Genomic DNA, 23,018 nt, shown 5'->3' on the forward strand with positions numbered 1-23,018 from the left:
AATGAAAAAGAAATTATAAATAAAACCACAACACAAAGAAAAAATTCAAATCAATGCCAACTAAACCACCTCAAGACAGAATTTATGCAAGACAAAAAGAAGAAAAAGAAAAAAATAAAAAAAACCAAGCAAACAAATCCAGGAAAACAATGCCAAACAATAGGTAAAGTTAGGTTGTGGGATATAATAATTCTTTTGTAAAAAGGAAAAACAGAAAGATAAACATGAGTATACCTATCAGTAAATGCTAGATAATCAAACAGTATAGATATTTAAAGCAGATGTGCACAGTTTTTTTTATTAGCATATAAAATTGCTCAAGAAAAGACAAAATAAGGGAGCAGGCTACTGAACTGGTAATTCATTAAACTCGTATCGATACAGATGCAATTTTTAAAAAAAGTGTAACACAAAGGCACCCTTTTATAACATCTGAAATCTCAATTCAATCTTTCAAGAGAGCCCACTAAAAATAAAATCCACAGTTCTTGAAACTTTGTAATGTACCATGAAATCACTTTCAGTGATACTTAAGTAAGTTTCCCCTTCCCAAGATAATGTATATCCTGCCTGCAATTTCAAATAAAAGGTACTATAAAATTACATTCCCTGTTATACTATACTATACTTTGAAGGGTCTTAGTTAAGTAAAAGATCTTTTAAAATTGCAGTTAATTTCATTCTACTTCTAATTTCACAGTACAAGTGCTTAAAATATATCTAAAGGGAATATAGTACTGTATAGAAGTTAGCATTTTCTTTCAGTCAAATGAAAGCGGGATAGTCTGATCAGCACAGATCTTTAAACATCTGATGTCTCATACAAAAAATTCCCACTGAAATTGACTTATACTTTTAAATCCAAGAAAAATCAGCTTCCAGTATTATTACAGAAGCTACACCATAACCATAACTTTTTGTCCATACTGAAAAAAATTATCATCTACGAAAAAGCAACATGACACTTGGGAATCCTAAGTTTGCGTTGATGTATTGCATTTCTTTTTGTAAGCTATACTTCTTTGAGAATACAAATATTCTAAACATGGAGAGAATGAAGATGTGAATGTACAGTTGAGGCAAATACAAACACCAAGACAGTCTTTAGTCCACACATAATAAGCAATGGAGTCAGCATTACTCTGACCATATACCATTCAAACTCCAAGCAGGCCTGCAGCTCCGTCATTACACACCTCCTGCAAGCCTCATTCCCTCCGGATTAGAATAGCACTGGTTTGCTGAATTTGGCGGCTAGAACTGCATTTAATCAGTCTCTGGACAGTCTCTACTTTGTATGTATTTATATCTAAGCCTATTTTCTTGCAATATTAAGAGTTATACTTCAAAACTATGTGAAACTATAATAAACATTAGATCTCATTAACATCTGCAGCTTCTTTACTAAATCAGCATCAGCTCAGGTTTACCCATTGTTGTAAGCATTTCTAAAGTCAGTTAAAAATTCCCATTCATGGGGAATTTGGTTAAGCTTTCTAGAGAGAGTAAAGTCATTACACATTCTCTATGTTAATTACTAAAAACAGTGTTTATGTGTTAGAGGTTTCAAATTTTCAAGAACTTGGGTAGTAGAGTAACATGAAAATACATACAAAATAGAGAAGAGAATTGGACATTTTCATTAAAGTATTGTCTGTTCAAAATACGATCTCTTGACATAGCCAAGCTTCAGTTGAAGTATCCCACACACATTACACACAGATGTACACCCACACACAAAGATATAGGCCCTTCTTTAAAGGGCATTAATTACTATGGCAACTACTGCTGCTGATATAGGCAACTCCATTTATTCTATCATAACTTGCATATCCCTAGAAAAACCAGAAGTCCATGACATTTGCAAACACAGTTCATAATTCGTTTATCTGACTTTATCCAGTAATTATTTCAAATACAGCCTTTGAAAATAAATTAATATATATCTAAAACCTTCTCATACAAAGAAACATGGTGAGGATTTTTCAATCACATTTACTTTGGAGTTGCAAGAGAAACTTAAGATTTTGTTTTTCCATTAGTTCATCTGCTTTCTTGCAATGTTTATGTTAAAGTACAGTTTAACTTACCGAACATTTTCTGGTCTCAATTTATCCAGCACCATCTCTATTAAATCAGGCCTGAATTCTTCAAGCAAATATTCAGCAGCCAATACTTCTTCTATAGGATAATACTAAAAAACAAAGCCAAGGAATAGGTAGATGAATTAAACAAAACTAAGCATGAAAATCTATGGTTCAGTAGAGGAAACAAAAGCAAACATTTCTGGTCAATAAATCTGCATTACCTTGCTCACTTCAAATTAGGAGTACATAGGTTGTTTTAAAATCTCCCTCAAAACAAAACAAGAAGGAGTAGCATTCTAACTATGCAATCATATTTCTCAAGTACTAGGCAATTTTACGTACTGTGTATTTACCATTCTTCTCTCTTAGGATATTTTATGTCTGAATATAAAAGTCACCTACTTATAAATGGTATTTTGATTAAAGTAAAAATAACATGGCAAATGCTGACCCCTGCAGGTTATTTCTGAAGATAAAAGAACGTCAAGTACTCACTAGACTGCATTTGGGGAAACAAAACATAAACAAGCAAAATAAAACAAAGAAAAAGAAGACCAGGTTTTTTTAGGACTCTCTAATATTTCAATTCTAATTTACAATAATCTAAAGGAAATTATAGTTTAATATCTAAAAGCATAATAAAAATCTAAACATTTTTTATTTAGGTCAAACTGAAAATCTCTTAAGGTACATGGTAACTTAAGGAAAAAAAAAAGCTAAACTCATCTGAAAATGATTAATGTGGTTGACAGGAAAGCTTTCTTGATAAACATCTGTTTACCAAGGGAAAATTACCAGGTGACATAAGCACCAAGTACTTGCACTTTGCCATAAAAGTATATTTCTTTCAACCAGAATTATTACAAAATGGCTTTCTGAATTATAAACATTATACCAAAAAATTACAGTGGAATGACTTCCAGAACAGAGAGTAAGTTACAAAAGGATTCTGGAAAAGAAAAAAGGGTAGTGGGAAGTGGAGATCAAGGACAATGAACCAAACCTGTGTTATTAAAAATTCAATTGTGAATGTGAAGATCCAGCTACTAAAATAGAATGAAAATTATCATTCATACTCCAAAGCAAAGCAAAAAAAAGACAGTTAAAAAAAAAAAAAAGATTCCTGATTCAATACCCTGCTCTTTAGAACACTGTTGGCAACTTTCTGGTCTGATTTTTGGAGACAGCAATTGTAATTAGAAATGATCCAACAAATAGAAGCCACTGAATGACTGTTCCAGGAGTCAGAAGTCCATTTGTTAGAGATTTTAGGCATTTGACAGAACAAAAACAAGAGACAGCATGCCAAGCAGGAGCTCTTTAAAAATCCATTTACGTGTTTGCAGCCAAGTCTAATGCTTTTTAGTAAAGAGAAAGAAAATCGGAAAAATTATCATTATTTTAGACTTCACAGATTAAAGCTCTATAACCAATAACAGTAATTCCTGCAAAGAAACCAAAAATTTCTCTGAATAGATGCAGATATTAGCTATGCAATGAAGAATGGCTGCAACGTATAAAAGTTGCATAATTTCACCAGACCAAAAAAAACCCAAAAAACAAACCCTAAATCTTCCATTAGCACAAAAGGGAATTTTGCAAGAAGTATTAAAGACCAAGTAAAAGCTACATGATGATTCTTTCAGTACCAGTATGAAACCACACCAGTAAAATCAAGCAAATTGAAATTTGAAAACTCAATACAAACATTTCTGCTTACTGCAGTATTTCAATATTGTGAACTAAGGAACCCAGTGTTTATGATAAAATATTGCTTTTCTAATACTTCCCTAGAGAACACTTAGTTACCAGGCAAATGCAATGGCAAGGTACATATGTCTTAAGGAACACTGAAACAGATCAAATAGCACCTCCAGTTACTGTATAATCAGTTCTACCAAGTACAGAAGTAGAAAATGGTAGAGTGAACAGAATGTGCCAAAACTATGACTGCCAAAACTAAGGCCTATGCAGCATAGAAGAAATGCAAAGTACCTTCACACATGCCTGTATTCATTAAGTGGATAATCAAACACACTGCTAGATGATCATTTAAAAAAAGAGCAACCAAACAAAAATGACCCCTTCCACTTACATGCAACATTCCTCCAAGCTTTGATGTGTAGCCTCGTGGTCGTTCCTTATCTTTAAATCTGAATGCCACAGCATTTAGATCCTAGAATACAACATATGAATGATTCAAGAGCATAAATTAAAGCCTATTTTAAGGATAATTATTGGCTACTTAATTCCTTTTTATAATGAAAGAAAAGGAAATACTTTTGCTGTATCCATGTTACAGTAGACAAATATCTAGCATAAGTTTTCAGTAATATTCAAGTTGCATCAAACTCACAAGCAATTTGTGATGGTCTCATAATATGAACTGTTATAAAAATTTTGTAATCCTTTTCATACTAAGAGATCTGCCTCATCTCTCATTATTCAAATTTGCAGATAATTAGAAAACACACCAACTCTGATCCAATCAGTACACAGTGTTCCAGTGCAATGTTTGCCATATGTTAATGAACTGAAGCCTCTCTTCTTTCCTTTTCTCTTCCTTTTGTTCAGTCAGCCAAGAGTAAATTTAGAGACAGAAAAAGTGTGTTTCTTTTTGCTGTCTCAGCCACAGGAAAAGAACACATCATTCTTAGGATACAATGGCAAGGGTGAAATAAAGAGATCTAAGACTTTAAAACCAGTGAAAGGGACAGTCCACTCTTCCATGAAACCATGCAGAGAGACTGATTAACTCGACAATTCAACTGGAAGTAAACTCAAAAAGATTCCTTTCATAGTAGTTTGCCAGCTCTCTGACTCACCCCACAGTCTCAGGAGTGCTGTGGTTGAGAAAAGAGGAGCAAGGGAAAGGCACAGGGATGAGACAGAAGGACGGAACTACCTTTTCTAAACCTTGTATGTGCTTACTCTGTCAGTGAAACAAATCCATTGGGACTTGCAGCAGAGGATAGCAAGACCTGAGACTACTTTCACAGGTATACAGCGCCAAAGTGTGTGAAACAAAGCTAACCCAGCTGCAGAATTTCTACTTTCAGAGAGACTCAACAGTTTGGATCAAAAAAAGTTGAGAGGAAAAGAAACCTTTACCCAAGCATATTGTACTGAACCACTGAGACTATACATGTAAATAAAACTGGATTTGTTTCACACTGACATTGAGAAAACCAGTGTAATCTAACAGGATACTTTACATTTTTGCTTTGTGCACACAGAACTATCCAAACTTGAAAGAAGCACAAACAGTTCAGCAAAGACTGACGTGTAATGCCAATGTACTTTACAATTTTTTGATTTTTCAAAAAGTTGAGGGGAACAAACAGCAGATTCAATGTCCTATTGCCTTTACACTCTCAACTATACAATTTGAGACGTGAAAAAAGGAAGGGGTAGAATAGCAGCCATTTCAATTTCCAGTTCAATGTTACTCCTCACAGTAAATGTTTCCTCCCTTCTTCAGTGAAGTCAATGCAAAGTTATGTAAAATCCTTGTGGCCAGAACAGGATCCTCCTTCTTTCACCTCCATTATGCTATCCTAGCTCACAGCCCTATAAGAGCATTTCACACTTACGTTAAGACAATGCATTCTGAATGTACCTGTCACTTGTGACACGTTGAATCTTAAAAATTAATAAACCTAATTACCATGTGATTATTAAATGCTAGCTACAAAGTCAAATAATCTAATAATAAAAATAGTTAGCAAAAAGACAACCACCAGATATGGTACCTATGGTACAGCCCGAATTACTTACCTTGCACTCTTGGAAAACCCATTCTTGAGGTCCTTCTGTACGTAGTTTTTGAATATATTGAAACATGTGCAAAATAATATCTTCAACGTGCACTGAAAAGAAAAAAATACTTAATTCACTCAGTTCTGCACAGAGAAGAAATTTAATGAACACAAATGTGGGGTTTTTTTAGTTACACTTTGATTAAGATATTTAAGTATATATGCAATCCCACCAACTAAGTTAAACTTGCTTTCCTCAGTCATGAATTTAAGTTAATTCCAATAACTTCACTGAACATGTCTTTATGTGAAAATACCGACTTAAAATATAATTTAACACCGGTCTAAATAGTATGAATAAGTAGCACACAAAGGTATTAACAGCTCTTCTTTTAAAGAAGTTTATTTAAAGTGTTTAATTAACATTTAATATAACCTTAAATAAATTGATGTGAAGTATGTTAGCATACTTAGAGGAACTAAACACATAATAATAAGTCAATTAAAATAAACTGGTTTTCCAGCTATAATAACAATCAGTCTCTTCAGATACAAACACAAAACCATCGCATCAGCAATACATGGAATACAAACACAGTGCTTCACTTACAAAGTCCTTCTTCTGTCAAGTCCACATTAATGATGAAAAACATGAAGCCTCTAGCACCTTCCTTCTGGCCTCCAACAAGAGTATTTACCCATCCTACGTTATTAAAAAGAAACTATATTACATAAACAAAACTATAACAATTTATGCAACTTTTGGCATGCTTCAGTAAAATCATTTTTCAAAAACCCATTTTGATTCATTTACATGTTTTCCTTTACTTCCTTAATGCCTACAGAGTAGTGCAAGTTAAGCATAACACAAGTCAGACCTATCTGATTTTGCACTCAGAGTGATCTGACAAACTCAGGATCATTTGAATACTGGATAATTTACTTCTGCTTGGAACAGAATGATATAAGTAAAATAGCAAAATGTGCACCATTGTAATCCTCCAGACATTAAGGGATCTGACAGTAATCTCAAAGTTAGTGACAGAATAGACTCAAGATCATCATGCTGAAGTTCATATAACTCTCTAAACAAGGCACATAAGGGGGAGTCCAAGAAATAATAACCTCAGTAGCCTGAGTGACTGTTTATTAGTGACTGACTACCTATTTATTCCTACCTGCTGCAGAAACAAAAATAAAGCACAAAATTACTTAGAGTTCAAATTACTGAAACAGATGAATGCTTTAAAGCATAGAGGTGAAACATAGCTAAACTTTAAAAAATTGTGTGATTAAGTATTTTTCAATTCTCTACCCTCAAAGGACTTACCTTTGGCTTTAAGCTCTGACAGAAGACTCCCTGGGCCTTCATGCCCAATCAGATGGCCAAGGTAATGGCCAGGGTTTGATTTATAGTACTTCTGAAGGTCTGGTATAGGAAATGTGACATAAAGATTTCTAATATCCTTAATGGGTACCACTTTGTAAAGTTGCTGAGGAGAAAAATAAACAAGGAGACCCGTAAACAAAGGGAAACTCATTTACTGTATTCACCTCAGGAGCATGCATTGTGTTCCCTTCATACACACACACAAACACATCTCCCAAATCTCAAAAGTATCTAAAACTTAGGGTAGTATTTCAGCCATTCGAGATACAAAGAAAGAAAATTAATTATCTCACAGTTGCTTACAACTGCAACCAAATGTGCAACCTTTACTACAAACTATACAAAACTATACACTCAGCATGGAAAAGTGGGTAGAAAATCAATAAAGAAATATGGAACTTAAGAGGGACATTGATAAAAGAGTAGTGAAGTGCACAATGTATTAGTGAAATATAAAAATAACATTTAAAATATACATTCTGGATGGAAGATGGATCTCTATACATACCCGGAGATGTTCTTCTTGGAAGGGATGTTCAGGAAACTCAGGTATAGGGACATTTTTATTCTCTACTTCTGAAAATAACTTTACCACTAAGCAAGTCAGTTCATCCAAGGATTCTAGAATAAACAAGCATTAGGAAAAACACAGTCATTATAAAAGGATTCTGACAAACTTTTTTTTTTTAATTGTTTGGGACAACCATGAATTACACAGAAAAGTAGTTTTAATAGTGATTTTTAATTTCAGAAAGAAAATATTCATATTTAAATTTTGAACTGTAACCTGTGAGAAGCACCATGCCTATTAAAGGAAGGTTTCAATCATGATTAAAATAAATCCTGTAACTGAAAATACATCTTTATGTTTCACAGATTAAACTGAGTTAAAACTGAAAGATTCATCAGATATCGAACCCTTACAAAAATAAACATTCCACAAAAAGTTTAAGGGACATGGAATTACAGCTGTAAATTTTCTAGAGTGAAAGCAGCTTTGCCAAAACTTGGATTTTCTGTAGTCTTGGCTCATGTCCAGTACCTCAGGTACACTGTGAGCCAGGTCTGTCCTTAGCACCCAAAACACACACACCTGTGACCTGTTCAAGCACTTCTAATTTCACATCCATTCCAACTGCAGTCTGTAACTGCACTACTTTGCAGGAATGAGAGCAGACCTTTTGCAGAAAGAAGACAGTGATGTGCATTAAGTCACCTAAACTGACCTAAACTGTTGAAATTCTGACTTTAAAATAGCTTTCTGCCTCAAGAAATGTGTTTTGGAGCACTTCTCAAAGTCAGCATAAGACATAAAAGATTCTTCTGACAATTTTTTCATGAAAGACTTCCAAAGGTAGGCATTGAAACAAATAAAACATCATTTTTTTGGACATCTCAAAGTATAACCTTAATCCTTGAAAGATTTCTAAAAGCAGTTACCTTGTTATGAAAACAATCCCAGTTAGATTGAGAAAGCAGAATCTTCCCTGCCCAATACATGCATGCTTGTACAGAGCATATGCATACTACACTAACAGAGCTGTGCAGGGAAAAAAAAACTAACAAAACAATGTAAACCAAGAGGTTTCACTATACATTAAAATTTAGTGAACGGCACTTTATTTCATAAAAAACACCAATTTTTATGCATATCAGCAAAATAAACAGATTTACAGTTGCCAAGGGATTCTTACTGAAAAAGTTTCAACGTAAAATTCCTCAGTCAACTTGCTTTTGATCAGATAAAAAGCTCATTTTCTTCCATTTGTACTCACATCTGAACATTACTGTGAAACACCACACAACTACCAGTCTGCCAGCACATTTTCAAGAAGCAAGCATTTTTCAACATACTGTTATTAAGCTTTTGGCAAACCTATGTAAAATATCATCTCAGCTTTGGAAGGTTCTAAGCAGCTGGAACCCCCTTTTTTCTTTTTCAAGTATACACATAAAGTCTTACTCAACCAACAGAACAAACTCACCTCTTCCTAAGACACAAATAGCCATTAAATTTGATGAATAATAAGTAGAATGGAACTTCAGCAGCTCTTGCCTTACATCTATTCCTTCTTGGGTTGGTCTAGTTTCCAGAGTGAATTTGTTCCCTGCAACATAAAAATAATTAACAATATTTGATTTAATGTTTATGAACTTACAGATCAAAAAGAAATATATAAATTAATCAGTCTGCTTTCTTTTGAATGGATAGTAATTTAAAAAATAATCAATATGAATAATAAGAAAACTAGATCATTACTGTCTTATGCTTTAAATATTTTGTCTATATTCCTCACCATCTACAGACAAATTACATGGTGAAGTTCTAGACAACATACTCTGTTTACTCCCACAGCACCAATACATAAATTAAATAAGTTAAAATAAAATAGCTTATAGTTAAAGCTTCAGTCAGTAACTGTGCTGTTACAGTACTAGAGGACATTGGGAAGCAACAGTCAGAAGACACCTTGCAGATGTAGGAAAATGGACATTAGCCAGTGCAGAAGTGCCTGGAGAATTACTTGACACTGAGGGTAATGATGGAGAAAAATCACCATCACAAGCGTTACTTCAGGGAGATCAGTGAAGGATATCTGGGGAAAAATGCACACCCTCAAAAATAAAACTGGAAGGTGCATTTGTTTCTAAGGACAGATAAGGAATAATAGAAGGTCTGCTGACCAAACAGGGTGCACAGCAACAAGGAGTGACCTGAAGAATCAAAGAGAGTAATTCCCGTACCCTGCTGGATTAACAACATCTCAGCTGATCAAAAGGAAACAATAAGGATGCCAAATGCATCACAGTTGTCATCCCTTCAGGTAAATAAAAACCATAAAAGCTGAGCTCTACTTCTGAGAAGTCATGCCTACTGGAAGGCTGTAATTTAATTTCAGAATCAGAACCTAATCTAAGGAGAAAGGAATATGACTAATACTGTTGAATTTGAGCACATTTCAGGTATTTTCCCCAAGAAAACATTCCACTTATGTGAGCCAGACTACCTTCTTAAACTGTAGGAAACTATTTCTGCAATTTCCACTTATGTTTTCTGTGTGCTACATAAAAATTAAATAAAGTCTTCAGTAGCAGAGATTACAGAATGTACTTTGAACACCTGCCTACTAATGCACAGCTCCCAGGGCTTTAATTTAAAATGTACCTGTTTGGAAAACGGAGTTAATAGTTTCAGTTTTACAGACAGCCTCTCTTTATTGGTCAACAGAGTAATACCTGCTCTTGGGGGAGGTGGTACCAGACCCATAAATATGCTCTCCATCAACAGATGTAAAGGTACATCTTGTCTTTTTAGAGAAAGAGGAAGAAACCACTGCCTTAAATCCCATTATCTGCTCTCCCAGTCTCCTACTGTACCCAATATTTGAGTCAATTATTCATAAAGCAAACTGATCTATGCACAAGACACATTTTTTGGAGCACATTATACTCAATGATTAAACAGTACAGTCTTGTTACTTTGAAGGTTTCAAAAATAAATTAATGTAGAAAATAATGCCTATCAAAAAACTACCCAAAATTTAAACTTCTACCAAAGCATCAAACATTTGTGGTTTTGTCCAGAATTATGGTATCTTAAACTTAATGCTTTTTGAATTGAGGAAAAAAAAAACACAACCAAAAAAACAGATGTAGGATTAGGATTTATCCAAGATCATTTTGTCTATCCATCTTCTACTCTAGTGCTCTATAGTTCAGATTGTGTTTCTACGTAATTTTCCCAGTATTTTCCTGATCCTTCTGATTTGACTTAGTCACTGCCATCTAGTCTAAAAGCAATATTAAATAACAAAAAGCCTGTGGCTAACAACAATTTAAACACAATTCATTCACTTTGTTATAGTGTTACTGTTAAAGACTTAACAGTACCAAATTGTGACAAATCCAGTGACTGGAAAACAGCACTCACTGCAGTAATTATCAGAATCCTAAAGGCTGCTTCATCTTTGTACTCAGAGTCTTGGATCACTCTTTCTCCTATGCTTTTGTCTAGCTCTGTTTGGTCAACAATGTGAAAAACGTGATAAAGCACCATAATAAGCATGTATGGAGAGGAAAATAAGAGAATTGTTACAATCTGTCTTTAGCAATTTTATATAAACAATAATACATTACACAGAACTCCACTGGATAACATTCTGACAAACCTGTTCCAAATTTACTAAAGGGATGATTGGGGTTTCCAGTAGCCTTCTCCAATTGAAACAACCTCCAGGCATCATTCATCAGATTCTTCTCATGTTCGGAATCAACAGCATTCACTTCCCTATCTTTGCAACTTTCATCAAACAGGGGGCACAGGAAAAACTGGGCAAATCTAAAGAGAAAATTTAGCTCAAGTCAAGAGTACTGTACATAAATTGTAATAGAAAAGCATAAAGCTTGGTACCTCCTCAAAACAGCTGAACACATTATTTTTTTAATGCAGAACTTAAGAATTCATAACAGTTTTGACACTGATTTAGTATTCTTATTTCTCAATTTCTTTGTTTATACACGCAGACAACAGCATGTTCATCATATAAGGTAGTACAAGAGTCAAGGGCCTCACATCACAATTCCCTTTGTGAAAATTTCACCTATTCTGAGGTTTAGCTGCAAGAGGCTCTTAATTTTACCAATCAAATAAGTCTTGTCAGACATCCAGGGAGAAGCCAAAGAGAAAATTCACTCTACCTCACTGACTACACGCCTTTCAATTTCTGTCCCCTCCCACAAAACAGAAACTTCAGAGATTTCCCTCAACTAAGAGCATCCTTAAGTATTTCTAGACTTCTTGTTTTGCGGTCAATAAGGATCCCATGGGAAGCACAGCATTTGATTGCACCATTCCAGTATTTGCACAATGTGTGCAAAATTCATGATCATATTCTGTGCCCCACATTTCCAAAAATATTCAGTGTAAACACAACATTTAATCTTCAAAAATTCTGTCTCGATGAAGAACTCTCCTAGATTAAAAAAATCTGAGTAAGACTTTCGAACTGAAAAATACGTGGTTATCAATTTTAACAAAAGATGGTTTTTATTAATTTTTAAAACTCATAATAATAGAACTATCAACACACTTTTACACTAATAAATTAAAGTAGAACCTCTAACAACAATTTAAATACTAAAAAATGCGTTTACCTGTCCAGTGCACCTTCTAGATGTTCATGTGACACATCAAAGTAATAATTGGTATGTTCACCACTTGTGAAAGCATTTGAGCTCCCAGCATGCTCACTTAGAAATTGGCTGTATTCATTCTCTTTTGGATATTTCTTGGTTCCCAGGAACAACATATGCTCACAAAAATGACTAAGCCCAGCAATGTTGGGGGGATCAGACAAGGATCCTGCAAGAGGAAAAATTTCATGTAACCATTCATAAAACATTACTACTAAAACATTAAGTCTTTTAAAGTACTCTATATTATAGCATTTTGTTTCAGGCAATTACAGAAATTCTGTGGCTGTAAGAAGACATTTGTGCAACTATGTTCAACTAAACTTAATCTTCAAAAAAATTTTTTTTTTAAAATTAGAATTAGCAACTGATCCAATTAGTGTCTCAAACTGCCTCTCCAGATCAGCTTGCACTTCCTTATACAGATGATTTTCAATTGAAGTCCATGACTCACAATCTGTAAAGACCTGGCAAATCACACTGTTCTGAAATCTATACCTTGACTCTAATAAATGCATTGTGTTAAGAGGTAGCAATTGCCAACCATAATTAAAGAGGTATTTAGCCTGTGGTTTATAGGACTAGTGATAACCTGTAATTGCCTGAACACAAGCAGCTATGGATGACCAGCTAGTAGGTGTGAAGGCAAATAGATTAAAAGACAACAATGATTTGGAAGAATGGAAGACAAAGGCAGAAGTTTGAGAGTAGCAGTCCTGCCTCAGAGTGCACAGTGACTGTGCAGCGGGAGAGAAGAGATGAAGGCAACAGACAGCCCTCCCCAGCACACGTGCAGGAACTGCACGTGCAGTTGGCTATCACTGTCACAGGACCTGAACAAAACCACATTCGGGATGTTCTCAACTAGATAATCATCTGGGACAGCCATCCCTGTAACAAAGAAGGGCAGAAGTTTTGAAGTCTCTCTATCACTTCTGCCCTAACACCAACAGCAGCAAGAGCTCCCAATTACAGACGTGGCAAGAGGGTATTTAAGTTATGCACGCATGCATTGTACTTTCCAATCAACTGAAAAACTATACAAGCTTGAGAGATACCTCAGATATAAGAAAATTCCTGTTTGCACACAAAAGCACCACTGAAGTTAGGGAGTGCCTCTCCAATTTCTCTAGCACTACAGCATTTTCTCACCTCTACACATCAACAACTCATCATGAAAAAAAAAAAAAGAGTCTGACGTGACAGATGGAGCTGTCTGAAATAATTGCACTTGCACCCACCCCTTTTCTACTTACAAAAGATCTTTCATAACATGAAACTTAATGGTTAAAAGCAGTCTTCCGACTGGCTGAGCTACACTTGAGTAAACACAGAGTACAGTAAGAGCATTTAGCCCTAATAATTTTCAACTTGATGTGAAAAAGAATTAAACAAATTATAAATTACAATAAAAGGCTAGGCTGCCAACTGCATACTACCCCTGTCAGTTTATTTGCATCAAAACTTGAAGCATTTTAGTTAATGACGTAATGAATATAACATGAATTGAATACCTATGTGGACATCAAGTGCTGCTGAGGACTTATCTGTGGTGGGGTCACTAATGAGAAGAGCTTTGATGCCATTTGCCAATTCCAGTCCACGATATTCTCGCTTATCCTCGGGTGATTTGATAATCTCATTTGTTATTCTCTTAATAGCTGGATTGTTCATTTTGTTGCTTGTCTCCTTCTGAAACCTTAAAGAAAACAGAAGAAATTTCTTACTATTTTCACTTAAGCTTTGCTAATATTTTAATTTGTTAGACAACACAGGGCAATACCAACAGCTAGAAGTTCTATCATACACAAAATTCACTGAACTTGCCTAAAACTCAGTTCCTGAAAGATATTGCTGCTAAAATAAAAAAGAAACTTTGAAAACTGAGAAACACAACTGAATGTTTCAGGTATCACATTAACTGTATTTTAAACAACTCAAACTTAATAAATGTCATCCCCCTATTCAATTATGATAAAAACTAAATTAAATGAAGCATATAGTGTTATCTCAAGTATACTATCAAACTTCAGGAAAGTATTTCATGTATCTGAATTGCTGGTTATACTACAAGTGTTGTAATTCTGATTGTCAAATAAACAAAATTTTACTAACAGACTGGATTTGTACACTCAAGCAAGAAACAGTAACACTGTAACAGTGCCATAAAAACACAAAGACTGCAGAACTGCCATGATAAACAGGAATAGATTGTCTCACATATTTAAACTTCTACCATTAGTTTAACACATGTTACAAGACACCCTTCTTTAAAGGCACAATTCTGAAATGCTAAGAAACTAAGTGTGACTGATTCAGCATCTGAATGTCTCCAAGCAAAAGCTATAAACAATATGAAATAACTTTTAAAAATATACAGTTCAATGCATTTTAGAAGGAAACATATAAACTAGTAAAACATGGTTCTCCCACTATGAAATACTTTTAAAACCAAAACTGGAGTCAAAAGTAATCACTAAACAGTGGCTGAAATGCTGAATTTAAATGTGTACACTCTCATTTAAACTGGTCATTTACACACTAGTTTAACCCTGTGCTCAGGCTAATCCTGTTTGGAATGTCTTTGGGCCTTCTTCCACCTAAAAATGCAGATACCATTGAAATACAAAGATTACTCCAAGTACCCCAACATCTCTGTTTCTCTGCATCAGCAGCACTGATACAAGCCATGGTAACAATTAAAAGATGACTCCATGTTCAAAGTTCGGAGTTTTAAGACATACCCTACTAAAGTTAAGCTACTGTGTAAAATTTTTGAAATGAGAAAAGATGCTGTTCATACATTAAAATCGGTAACTAAACTGCTCCTAGTTGTTTTTCACTTGCACACAAGTTGGATTGACAAATCTAAGTATGTGGGAGAACAAGGACATCCCTTAAGCTCCTGACTCCATGTCTGCTAATGAACACCTATACCGTGGTTTTCAGCTAGAATATTCTATCTCAGTAAGATACTAGCTGCTTGTCAGAAGACACATGTATACTATAAACTACTCAAGCTGTGGGGTTTTTTTAAATGCTATACAATTTCCTTATCATCTGATATCTCCTTGTTATTTCTACACCACATCACTAAGTCACAGAACTATACTGTTTGTTCAGATGACTCATCTTTCCAATGTGATTCATCAAATTACGCAGCTATGAAACCTTACAAGACTTCAATTGATGCCTTGTGAAGCTGTACACCTCCACTTCATTTTATTATGATTCCCTACTTCTGCCTCCTTCATAGGTTACTTCCAGCTTGGTAGTGAAATTCCAGTACAGGAAAAACCTACTATTTACAAAAGGACAACATCAGTAATTAAGCCTTCAAACCAAGGACAGAAATTCGTATCTCCACCTTCACTGTTACTTCAATGGGCATTGTGAATACAACATTCTCTAACTTCAGGATTATTTTGCTGCAAAGTGAATCATAGTACCAGACAACTCGAATAAAAGCAAGGGCTAATCAACTATGCAGTACTCCTGGGAGGCAAATATGTCAAAAGGACAAGACCAACGCCCTCCTGCTTAAGTACTGCTCCTCCTGCTGATATGTTACTACAAAACAAAAGTGAGGGGAAAAAAATCACTTTAGAGAAAATTTTTATACCATTACATTTTCTTAAGGAGTAAATTGCAAGACCCAATACTAAACACTCCCTCATATGACTGTTTTCCTGTGCAGCTTGTAAGTGCAATTGCTTTATAAAAATACCCCACTCCATTCTTTCATACCAGAATCCTAAAACTCTATAAATCACTTCTTGAAAATAGAACTGCTTTTAATCCTAGGTAAAAAATAGTAAGAAAACCAAAAATCCTTTATTTATTGAGAAGTAGATTAATTTCTAAAGTCATTTTCAGAAGCTGTCCTAAAGTTCACATGCTATAGCTACTTGCTGTACTGCCATGAGCACTGGATGCTGCTGAATTCTTCCACAAGGGAGGTGCTATATTTATTGCAGAGCTAACAGTCTAACAAAAACATTAAAAGAAATATTTCCATACTACTTTCACAAAACAGAAGCAACAAAGATCTGATAAAGCCAAAATAGCAGGAACAATATGAAGCATTACTGTGACAGTGGAAATTCTTCCACTGGTTCAAAAATTTCAGGTGGAAAGACGACAAAAGTAGAAAGCAAAAAACAATAGGCATGTCTGAACTGAGAATCGTGTCCCTACTCAATGAATAGGAAATATTCTTCCTCCTCATCAAAACTGCTTCACTTGTACAAGAGAAGTATCCGTTAAAACCAGCACTGAATTTTCAATTACGGCACTTCTAGTGAAATTATATTCTATTCTTTGAGGTTCCATTTTTGTAATCATTTCCAGGCAGGCAGTCCCTTGGAACCAGCAAGACTCTCTGGAGATGCCAGGTTTCACCTGCAAACACAGTATTACAGAGCGGGATTAAGTGATATATGATTCTGCTTCACTATTTTAATCTCTCAGAGTTATTTTAGCAAAGTTACTTTAATTAAAAATTAGCCTGTGTAGTCAAATCTAAGTCCAATGTTTGAACAATTAAAGGACCATATTTGAAAACCAATTAACAGAAACTCCTGAGGGTTGCTTCAATGCAAGAATGTGACTAGCTAATAAAAATATGACCCCCAAGGCACAAACTCCAAGATTTTTTTTTGTCATGACAGTATGCACATACTGAAGTCAAGTGCTAATACACAGATCTGCTCCAGATGAAAGGCAAATTACCATCTCAGGTTTTGATGCCTGCTTTCTATCAGTTGCCTTAAAATTCATGTTTGCTTTAAGTTTTTATGCAACTAATTGATTACCATTTACCAGAGTGAAGTGACATCTTCATCGAGTGAGAACCTCTGTTCTGTCCTGCAAAGGAGTTACCATTGGTTCTCTGTGTTGTTTACTAATTCATCTTGGTTTACGTGAAGATTTCTCCAGCTGCCAATGCGTGGAGTGAAAGAAGTGCTGTGTGCTTTGGCAGGAGGCCTGGTGCTGCAGAACTACCAGGCAGAGTTTTCTCACCTCTTACAAGGATGACAGCACCAAACTGAGCACTCTGGAGGAGACTATGAACTTCTTCACTTGCAATCTCATGGCTTTGCAATAGCCAAGTAAATCTGCATTCTTGCACAGGTCTGCACCCCTCCTCATAGTCTCTTGCACCTACTTCTGATCATGACAGCAGTAGAATTATGTTACCAGTAAAACAATCAATAATCTACCTACTCTTTTAACATTTCCATTCAACTGTATGTTATAACAAAAATGGTGGGGTTTTGGTTTGGGGTTTTTTTTAGACTAAACTGTAGGCAGGAAAGTTAAATCAATTCAGGTGAACATTACCAAAAGGGATTCTTCAGGAGATTATCCTTACTCTTTCAGGTTACACGTTCATCAATCGCTCTTTTAGACACTTAGAGATTAAAATACCTCATGATTCAACATCCATAAAACATCAATCTTGTGTGAATTTGCTTGTCATGAAGCTAGAGAATGTATGAGATCCCAACACATTCCTGATACTGATCTAAATAATTCTGATCGCATGCACAGGCAGACAGACTGCGTAAGTAGATAAACTGCTCAAAATGTTAACATGTTTTATCACTTTTAAACTCATCAGGAATTCAGCATACTACTTCATACACAAAAGATCCAGCTACAAAGTCCCACAATGATTTAATCAGTGCTCCCAAGTTATTAAGAACAACCAATCATGCCAAATCAGGCAAGTCTGAAGATGATGAATATTTATAAGGTTTTGTCATGTAGTTCATTTTGAAGAAATTCTAAAGTCTCGCTACAATTAAAGCATTTTCTGAACCTCAGTCTGCAGCTTTTTGCCAAGTCTGTAATTGACTCAGAAAATTCCCTTCTCATGATGGTGGCCAGGGCAGATGCCTGCCATGCTCTTGTTTCCCAGAGTCCAGCTTCTACAACTTCTAGATCACAGCAGTAAAATTTGGTCTGCCACAGGTTGCACTGGGAAGGTGACAGCAGAAACACTGGTGTGCAACACCGGTGTACAGGAATTACCAGTAGCACTAATGAGACCATACCACGTGTGACCTTGGCAAAAACAAGGGCCCTGGCAGTTTCACGTGTGAGATCAGGTCCCAGCTGAGTAACTGGCCTGAGAAGTACAACGATGTGCTGGCCAAAGGAGATTGGATATACAATCAGACGCCATAAAGCAAATCTACTGCCCTAAATCTACAGCCCTTAACTTGACCACTCCACAGTTTCCAAAGCACTGGAAAAAAGCCAAGCAACAAGGCAGGACCTTATACAATCTGATGTTACACAGAGCAATAAAGGATAACAACTTTTTTTCAATCTCTAAATAACCTGAGCTTACTTTTCCTATGTCCTCAAAAATTGCCCCAAACAATTCATCCAAACACAACCTTCAAGGTAAGCAAATTCTAACCACATTCACCAGAAATAGAACAATTAATCTTTCTCTGACAATTCTTTGCTTCAATATTTTAAAAAATTCCAAAAGTGCTTTGAAGCCTTTGACTATTTGGAAGACCTGTGGGAGGAAAGAAGGGTAAGTAAAACTATCTGGTTTTAATCTTTAGATGTCATTAAAATATAATATCATTTAAATTTTCACAGATCTGGCATAGTAATTTGTCTTATATCAGTATTTTCAAATTGCATGCTAAGGACATGACTGATCAAACTAGTTTCTGTGCTACATGGCCAACTGTTTCAAAGCATATTTGACACATTTTCTTAAGAAACGTACTCATTCAATTAACTGCTTTATTCATTGAATACTTGCAGACCAGTGGTTCTCATTCTCTCTTCCTCCCTCCCTGACGTTTTTCTATCACTCTACAGTTGCAGGGCTTGCTCCACACCCCCAGGACTGTTGTGGTGTCTAGCACATGGCCCTGCACACACAGTGGGAAATGTTAAAGTGGATGCTACAGGAGAGACATCTGTGCTTTATTCTAACTTGTTCTGATGTGTATTTCATAGATTTTATGGGCAGGTAGCAGATCAGATTGTCTAAAACTCTTTGTAAAGCCAACTCACATAATGCTTTATGCTACCATCTGTCTCATACCCTCAAAAAGAAAAACTTGTGAGGTTTGAATGTAAAAAAAAAAAAACAAACCAAAAAAACAAGATGAGACTAAAAACTTCAGTTATACTGCATAACAACAAGAAATCCACAGAAAGATGAGAGAACTGGCAAGAAAATCTGATCTAGCAACAAAAACAGAGTGAATGTTAGAATTCTGAATCATTAAAAGCACTGTAATGCCACAGTAAAAGCAACTGTTTATCTAACACTAGAGCTTTGACATGAGCAACAAACCCATAACAATGAGCAGTTTACAAGAGTCAGGGGTGTGTTTCAAAAAATGAAGTCCTGGTTGTTCACCTATTCTGTAGTTTAGTTTTTATGATTTTGGACAATTCAATTCTGGTTCTACTGTTAAAATTATAAATAAACTCCGCTCTACAGCATTCTTTTCCATATCAATTGTTCAGGCAAGCTATAGGTCTGACTCATTCTAAAAACAAGATGCAGAAGTCAAGATTTTAATAGAAAGCTGGAGTGAAGCAACTTTCAAACAGGATCCAGCAAGAATCACCTTATTATATACATACAGTGCTATCTGATAAGAGTATTTTAGCAACTTATGGGTATCATAAAAGGTGAAAGTAAAGAAACTCACTAACAGATCATGCATATACAAATATACAACCAAACTGATTAAAGCAATTCCTCTAGATTTTTATTATGAACTTTTTTATTTCTATGTTGTTAAAAGATCAGACACTAAAGTTACTATAAAAGTATCTAATACAATAGAATATATCCAAAGTATTAACCCCACATGCCATTTCTCAAATGGTTTGACTGCATTTTAAGTAAATGACTTCTACAATAACCAGCAATGACTCCCATAGCTAGGAGCCTAATATCTTCCAGTACAGTGAAACACCAAAGGTGATGAACTTCTTGTCCCTTCCCTCTTTCTTCTGGATCTAACAGGGGAGGGGAGTGCTTCTGTATTTATGTGCAAAATAAGTTATCTACTAGACACTTCAATCAATTCCCAAAGGTACCGTTTCATGCAAGGGATTAAACCACAGCCTTACACTGACTGAAGACAGAAAGGAGAAAGCAAGCAAAAAAAGCAGGTAAACAAAGAAATAAGAATCCTACTAGGGACTTCCCAACTAGAACAGATAATTTTAATGCAGTACATCAAATGAAAAGGAGTGAAGTTGTAACTAAGAAATTATCTTGCTACTTCACAATAGAGATGAAGGTTAAAAATGTTACAAAAAGTTCAAGCATGAACAAATTACAGAGATGGAAACAGGGAACATGTAACTCAAAAAAAGATTCTTAATTTTCACATCTCAAAAAAATCATCACATGAAAGAACTATGCCTGCTCTCATTTCATTATCATTTATGTAAATCCTAATTCACAATTAAAATTAAATGGATGATTAAATCATGGTTGTAGGTAGTATGAAAACATAACAGGCCTACTCACATACATAAAGTTGAGTCCAAATACTGCATATATTCACATGCATAAAGAGGAGTAATCTAGCAAGACAAACTACAGTCTGAGAAAAGCATTGGCTCTGAACATACACTGTGGATTACCTTTCCAATTCTGAAGCATAAATAGCGATAATGAACAGTAACAATGCATCCGAATTTTGACACACGAGCGCCGACAGTATGAGTCACCATAACTCACTTTTTTCCCCGGAAAGATGCTACTTTTGACGTCTCTAACTTGTGCAGTATTAAAAATAGGTTTGGCTACTAAGGTAACAGATATAGTGTTAATGCAACAAAGAAAACAACTTAGCCTTTGTCCCTTACTCTAGCTTCCTTCGCGGACAAACTTTGCCGAGTTGTTACGCAGTTTAAATTGCCCCTAAAAGTGAGCTATGCCAAGGCTCCGGCCCGCTCCTCCCTTGAGCGAGGTTAGCTGCGCTCTCTCCACCGGAGCCGGGGACACAAACACGCAATAACAAGCCCCGCACAACGCCAGTGCCACATAACTCCTCAGAAACTGAAGAGGCCGCTACCATCAAGTTTGGCTAACTGACAGCAGTCTCTTCTTAAAGATTTTAAACTTTTTTTCTTCTTTTTCATAATCATGCCTTAGGAAGACATGGCAAGTTAAATAACGTGGCAATTCACTGATGTTTTTTGAGAGGGAAGGAGAACAACAAAGCAGGCCCCCGGGCAACGAAAGCCACACGGCGGATGACCAAGCCTGCTTTGTCAAAGGAGGTGCAGCTGCAAACACCGGAGCACGTCAGTCCGGGCTCTCCCAAGCGGCAGAGCCGGACACAAGGCAGGACACAAGGCAGGGCCCAGGCCTCCTCGGCACAGACGGCCCCTCGCCCCCATCTCGCCCACCGCGCCCCCGGAAGGCTCCGGCGCCAGTCCCGCTCCGCGGCCCGAGTTCCCCCGGCTCCCCGCCGCACTCGGGCCAGGGCAGGCGCTCCCCTGGACTCACAAGGTGCCCCCGCCCGGCCGCGCCGCCGCCTCTTACACAACACCGCGGGGGCTCTCCAGTCTCACGGCCCCGGGACCCGCGGCCCTGCCCCGGCCCCGCCGTACTCGCAGCGTACCCAAGAGAGCTGCGCCGCCGGCCCTGAGGAAAAGAGCCCGAGGCCGGGGCGGCCCAAGGGCGCGTCCAGCCCGGCAGAGCCCGCCTCAGCACAGGGAACAGCCGCTGCCGCATATCCCTGGCGGCCCCGCCGCCAGCACCGGCCTTTCCCCGCCGCTGCCCGGCCCGGCTCGCCTCAGCACGCGCCGCTCCCCGCCGCCATGTTCTCCGCCCGCCTCCCCCCGCCGCCCGGCCAATCCCTCCCGGCGCCCGCGGGGTCCCGTCCGCCCTCCGCGCCCGGGCCTGGCGGGACCCGTACCTGGGGGTGCCGGGAGCTGCCGCCTCTGCCGCCGGGAGAGCCGGGGCTGGGGCTGAGGAGGGGGCCGGGGGCCTCTGGGAGGAGGCGGAGGCGGTGGAGGGGGTGGGTGTCTGGGCGGGGAGCCGGGGCGACACTCGCCGCGGCGGGGGGGCCGCGCCCGGCGGAGGCGGACGGGGCCGCGGCGGGAAGGGCGGCGGGGCGGCCCCGGGCTGCACCCGCGGAGGGGCCGTGTCGCGGCCCGCCGCTTCCTGGTGGCCGCGCTCCGCGTCCCTGGAGGCCTCTGCCAAGACAAAAGGTAATTAGATGCCTCGTAATTTGAGCACAGTGGGTGCAGTGCCGTCCTGAGAGGCAGAGATTTCGGGTGTCAAAATCCTCCGTCCCGCAGGAAGAGGTCACCCTCCGGCAGCTCTCCCTCCTCCTGGCGCTCCCGTTGGAGCCCGCTGCCTGCCGCTCACCGGCCGCGGAGCTCTGCGGCCCCGCCGCGCCGGACACAGCAGTCGCCTCGGAGGATGGGTTTACGAGGTGTAAATGCTGGATAAGGTTGAACTTCTGTTATAAAACCGTAGATTTGGGGTTCTAGGGCAATTTTTTTTTCCTTAGTAGATTTCTTTATGAGAAAGAAGTGGATGTGGCTGGCTGCATTCGTTCCTTTCTAGGAAAA

At 37.6% G+C, this 23,018-nt stretch overlaps 1 protein-coding gene across 5 annotated transcripts in view; it reads right to left on the reverse strand.

The window, feature by feature from the left end:
- Positions 1–22,413, reverse strand: part of IDE (insulin degrading enzyme) — a 53,765-nt gene extending 31,352 nt beyond the window's left edge. The window contains exons 1-11 of one of the 5 annotated variants that reach the window (XM_033065859.1): positions 22,358–22,413; positions 13,943–14,127; positions 12,390–12,597; positions 11,405–11,574; positions 9,221–9,343; positions 7,744–7,856; positions 7,176–7,338; positions 6,456–6,548; positions 5,865–5,956; positions 4,183–4,263; positions 2,091–2,194 (exon numbers count right to left, since the gene is read on the reverse strand). In XM_033065859.1, the coding sequence (XP_032921750.1) occupies positions 2,091–2,194; positions 4,183–4,263; positions 5,865–5,956; positions 6,456–6,548; positions 7,176–7,338; positions 7,744–7,856; positions 9,221–9,343; positions 11,405–11,574; positions 12,390–12,597; positions 13,943–14,102 (1,307 nt within the window). In that variant the 5' untranslated portion in view covers positions 14,103–14,127; positions 22,358–22,413. Of the gene's footprint in view, positions 1–2,090; positions 2,195–4,182; positions 4,264–5,864; positions 5,957–6,455; positions 6,549–7,175; positions 7,339–7,743; positions 7,857–9,220; positions 9,344–11,404; positions 11,575–12,389; positions 12,598–13,942; positions 14,128–21,074; positions 21,273–21,299; positions 21,615–22,060; positions 22,187–22,357 lie in introns of those variants that run through there. The other 4 variants (XM_042779514.1, XM_033065858.2, XM_033065861.2 and 1 more) reach the window with 4 other exon arrangements.
- Positions 22,414–23,018: the final 605 nt, after the last annotated feature.

Source organism: Catharus ustulatus, chromosome 8, assembly GCF_009819885.2.
Source record: "Catharus ustulatus isolate bCatUst1 chromosome 8, bCatUst1.pri.v2, whole genome shotgun sequence".
In the NCBI taxonomy this organism is placed as follows: domain Eukaryota; kingdom Metazoa; phylum Chordata; class Aves; order Passeriformes; family Turdidae; genus Catharus; species Catharus ustulatus.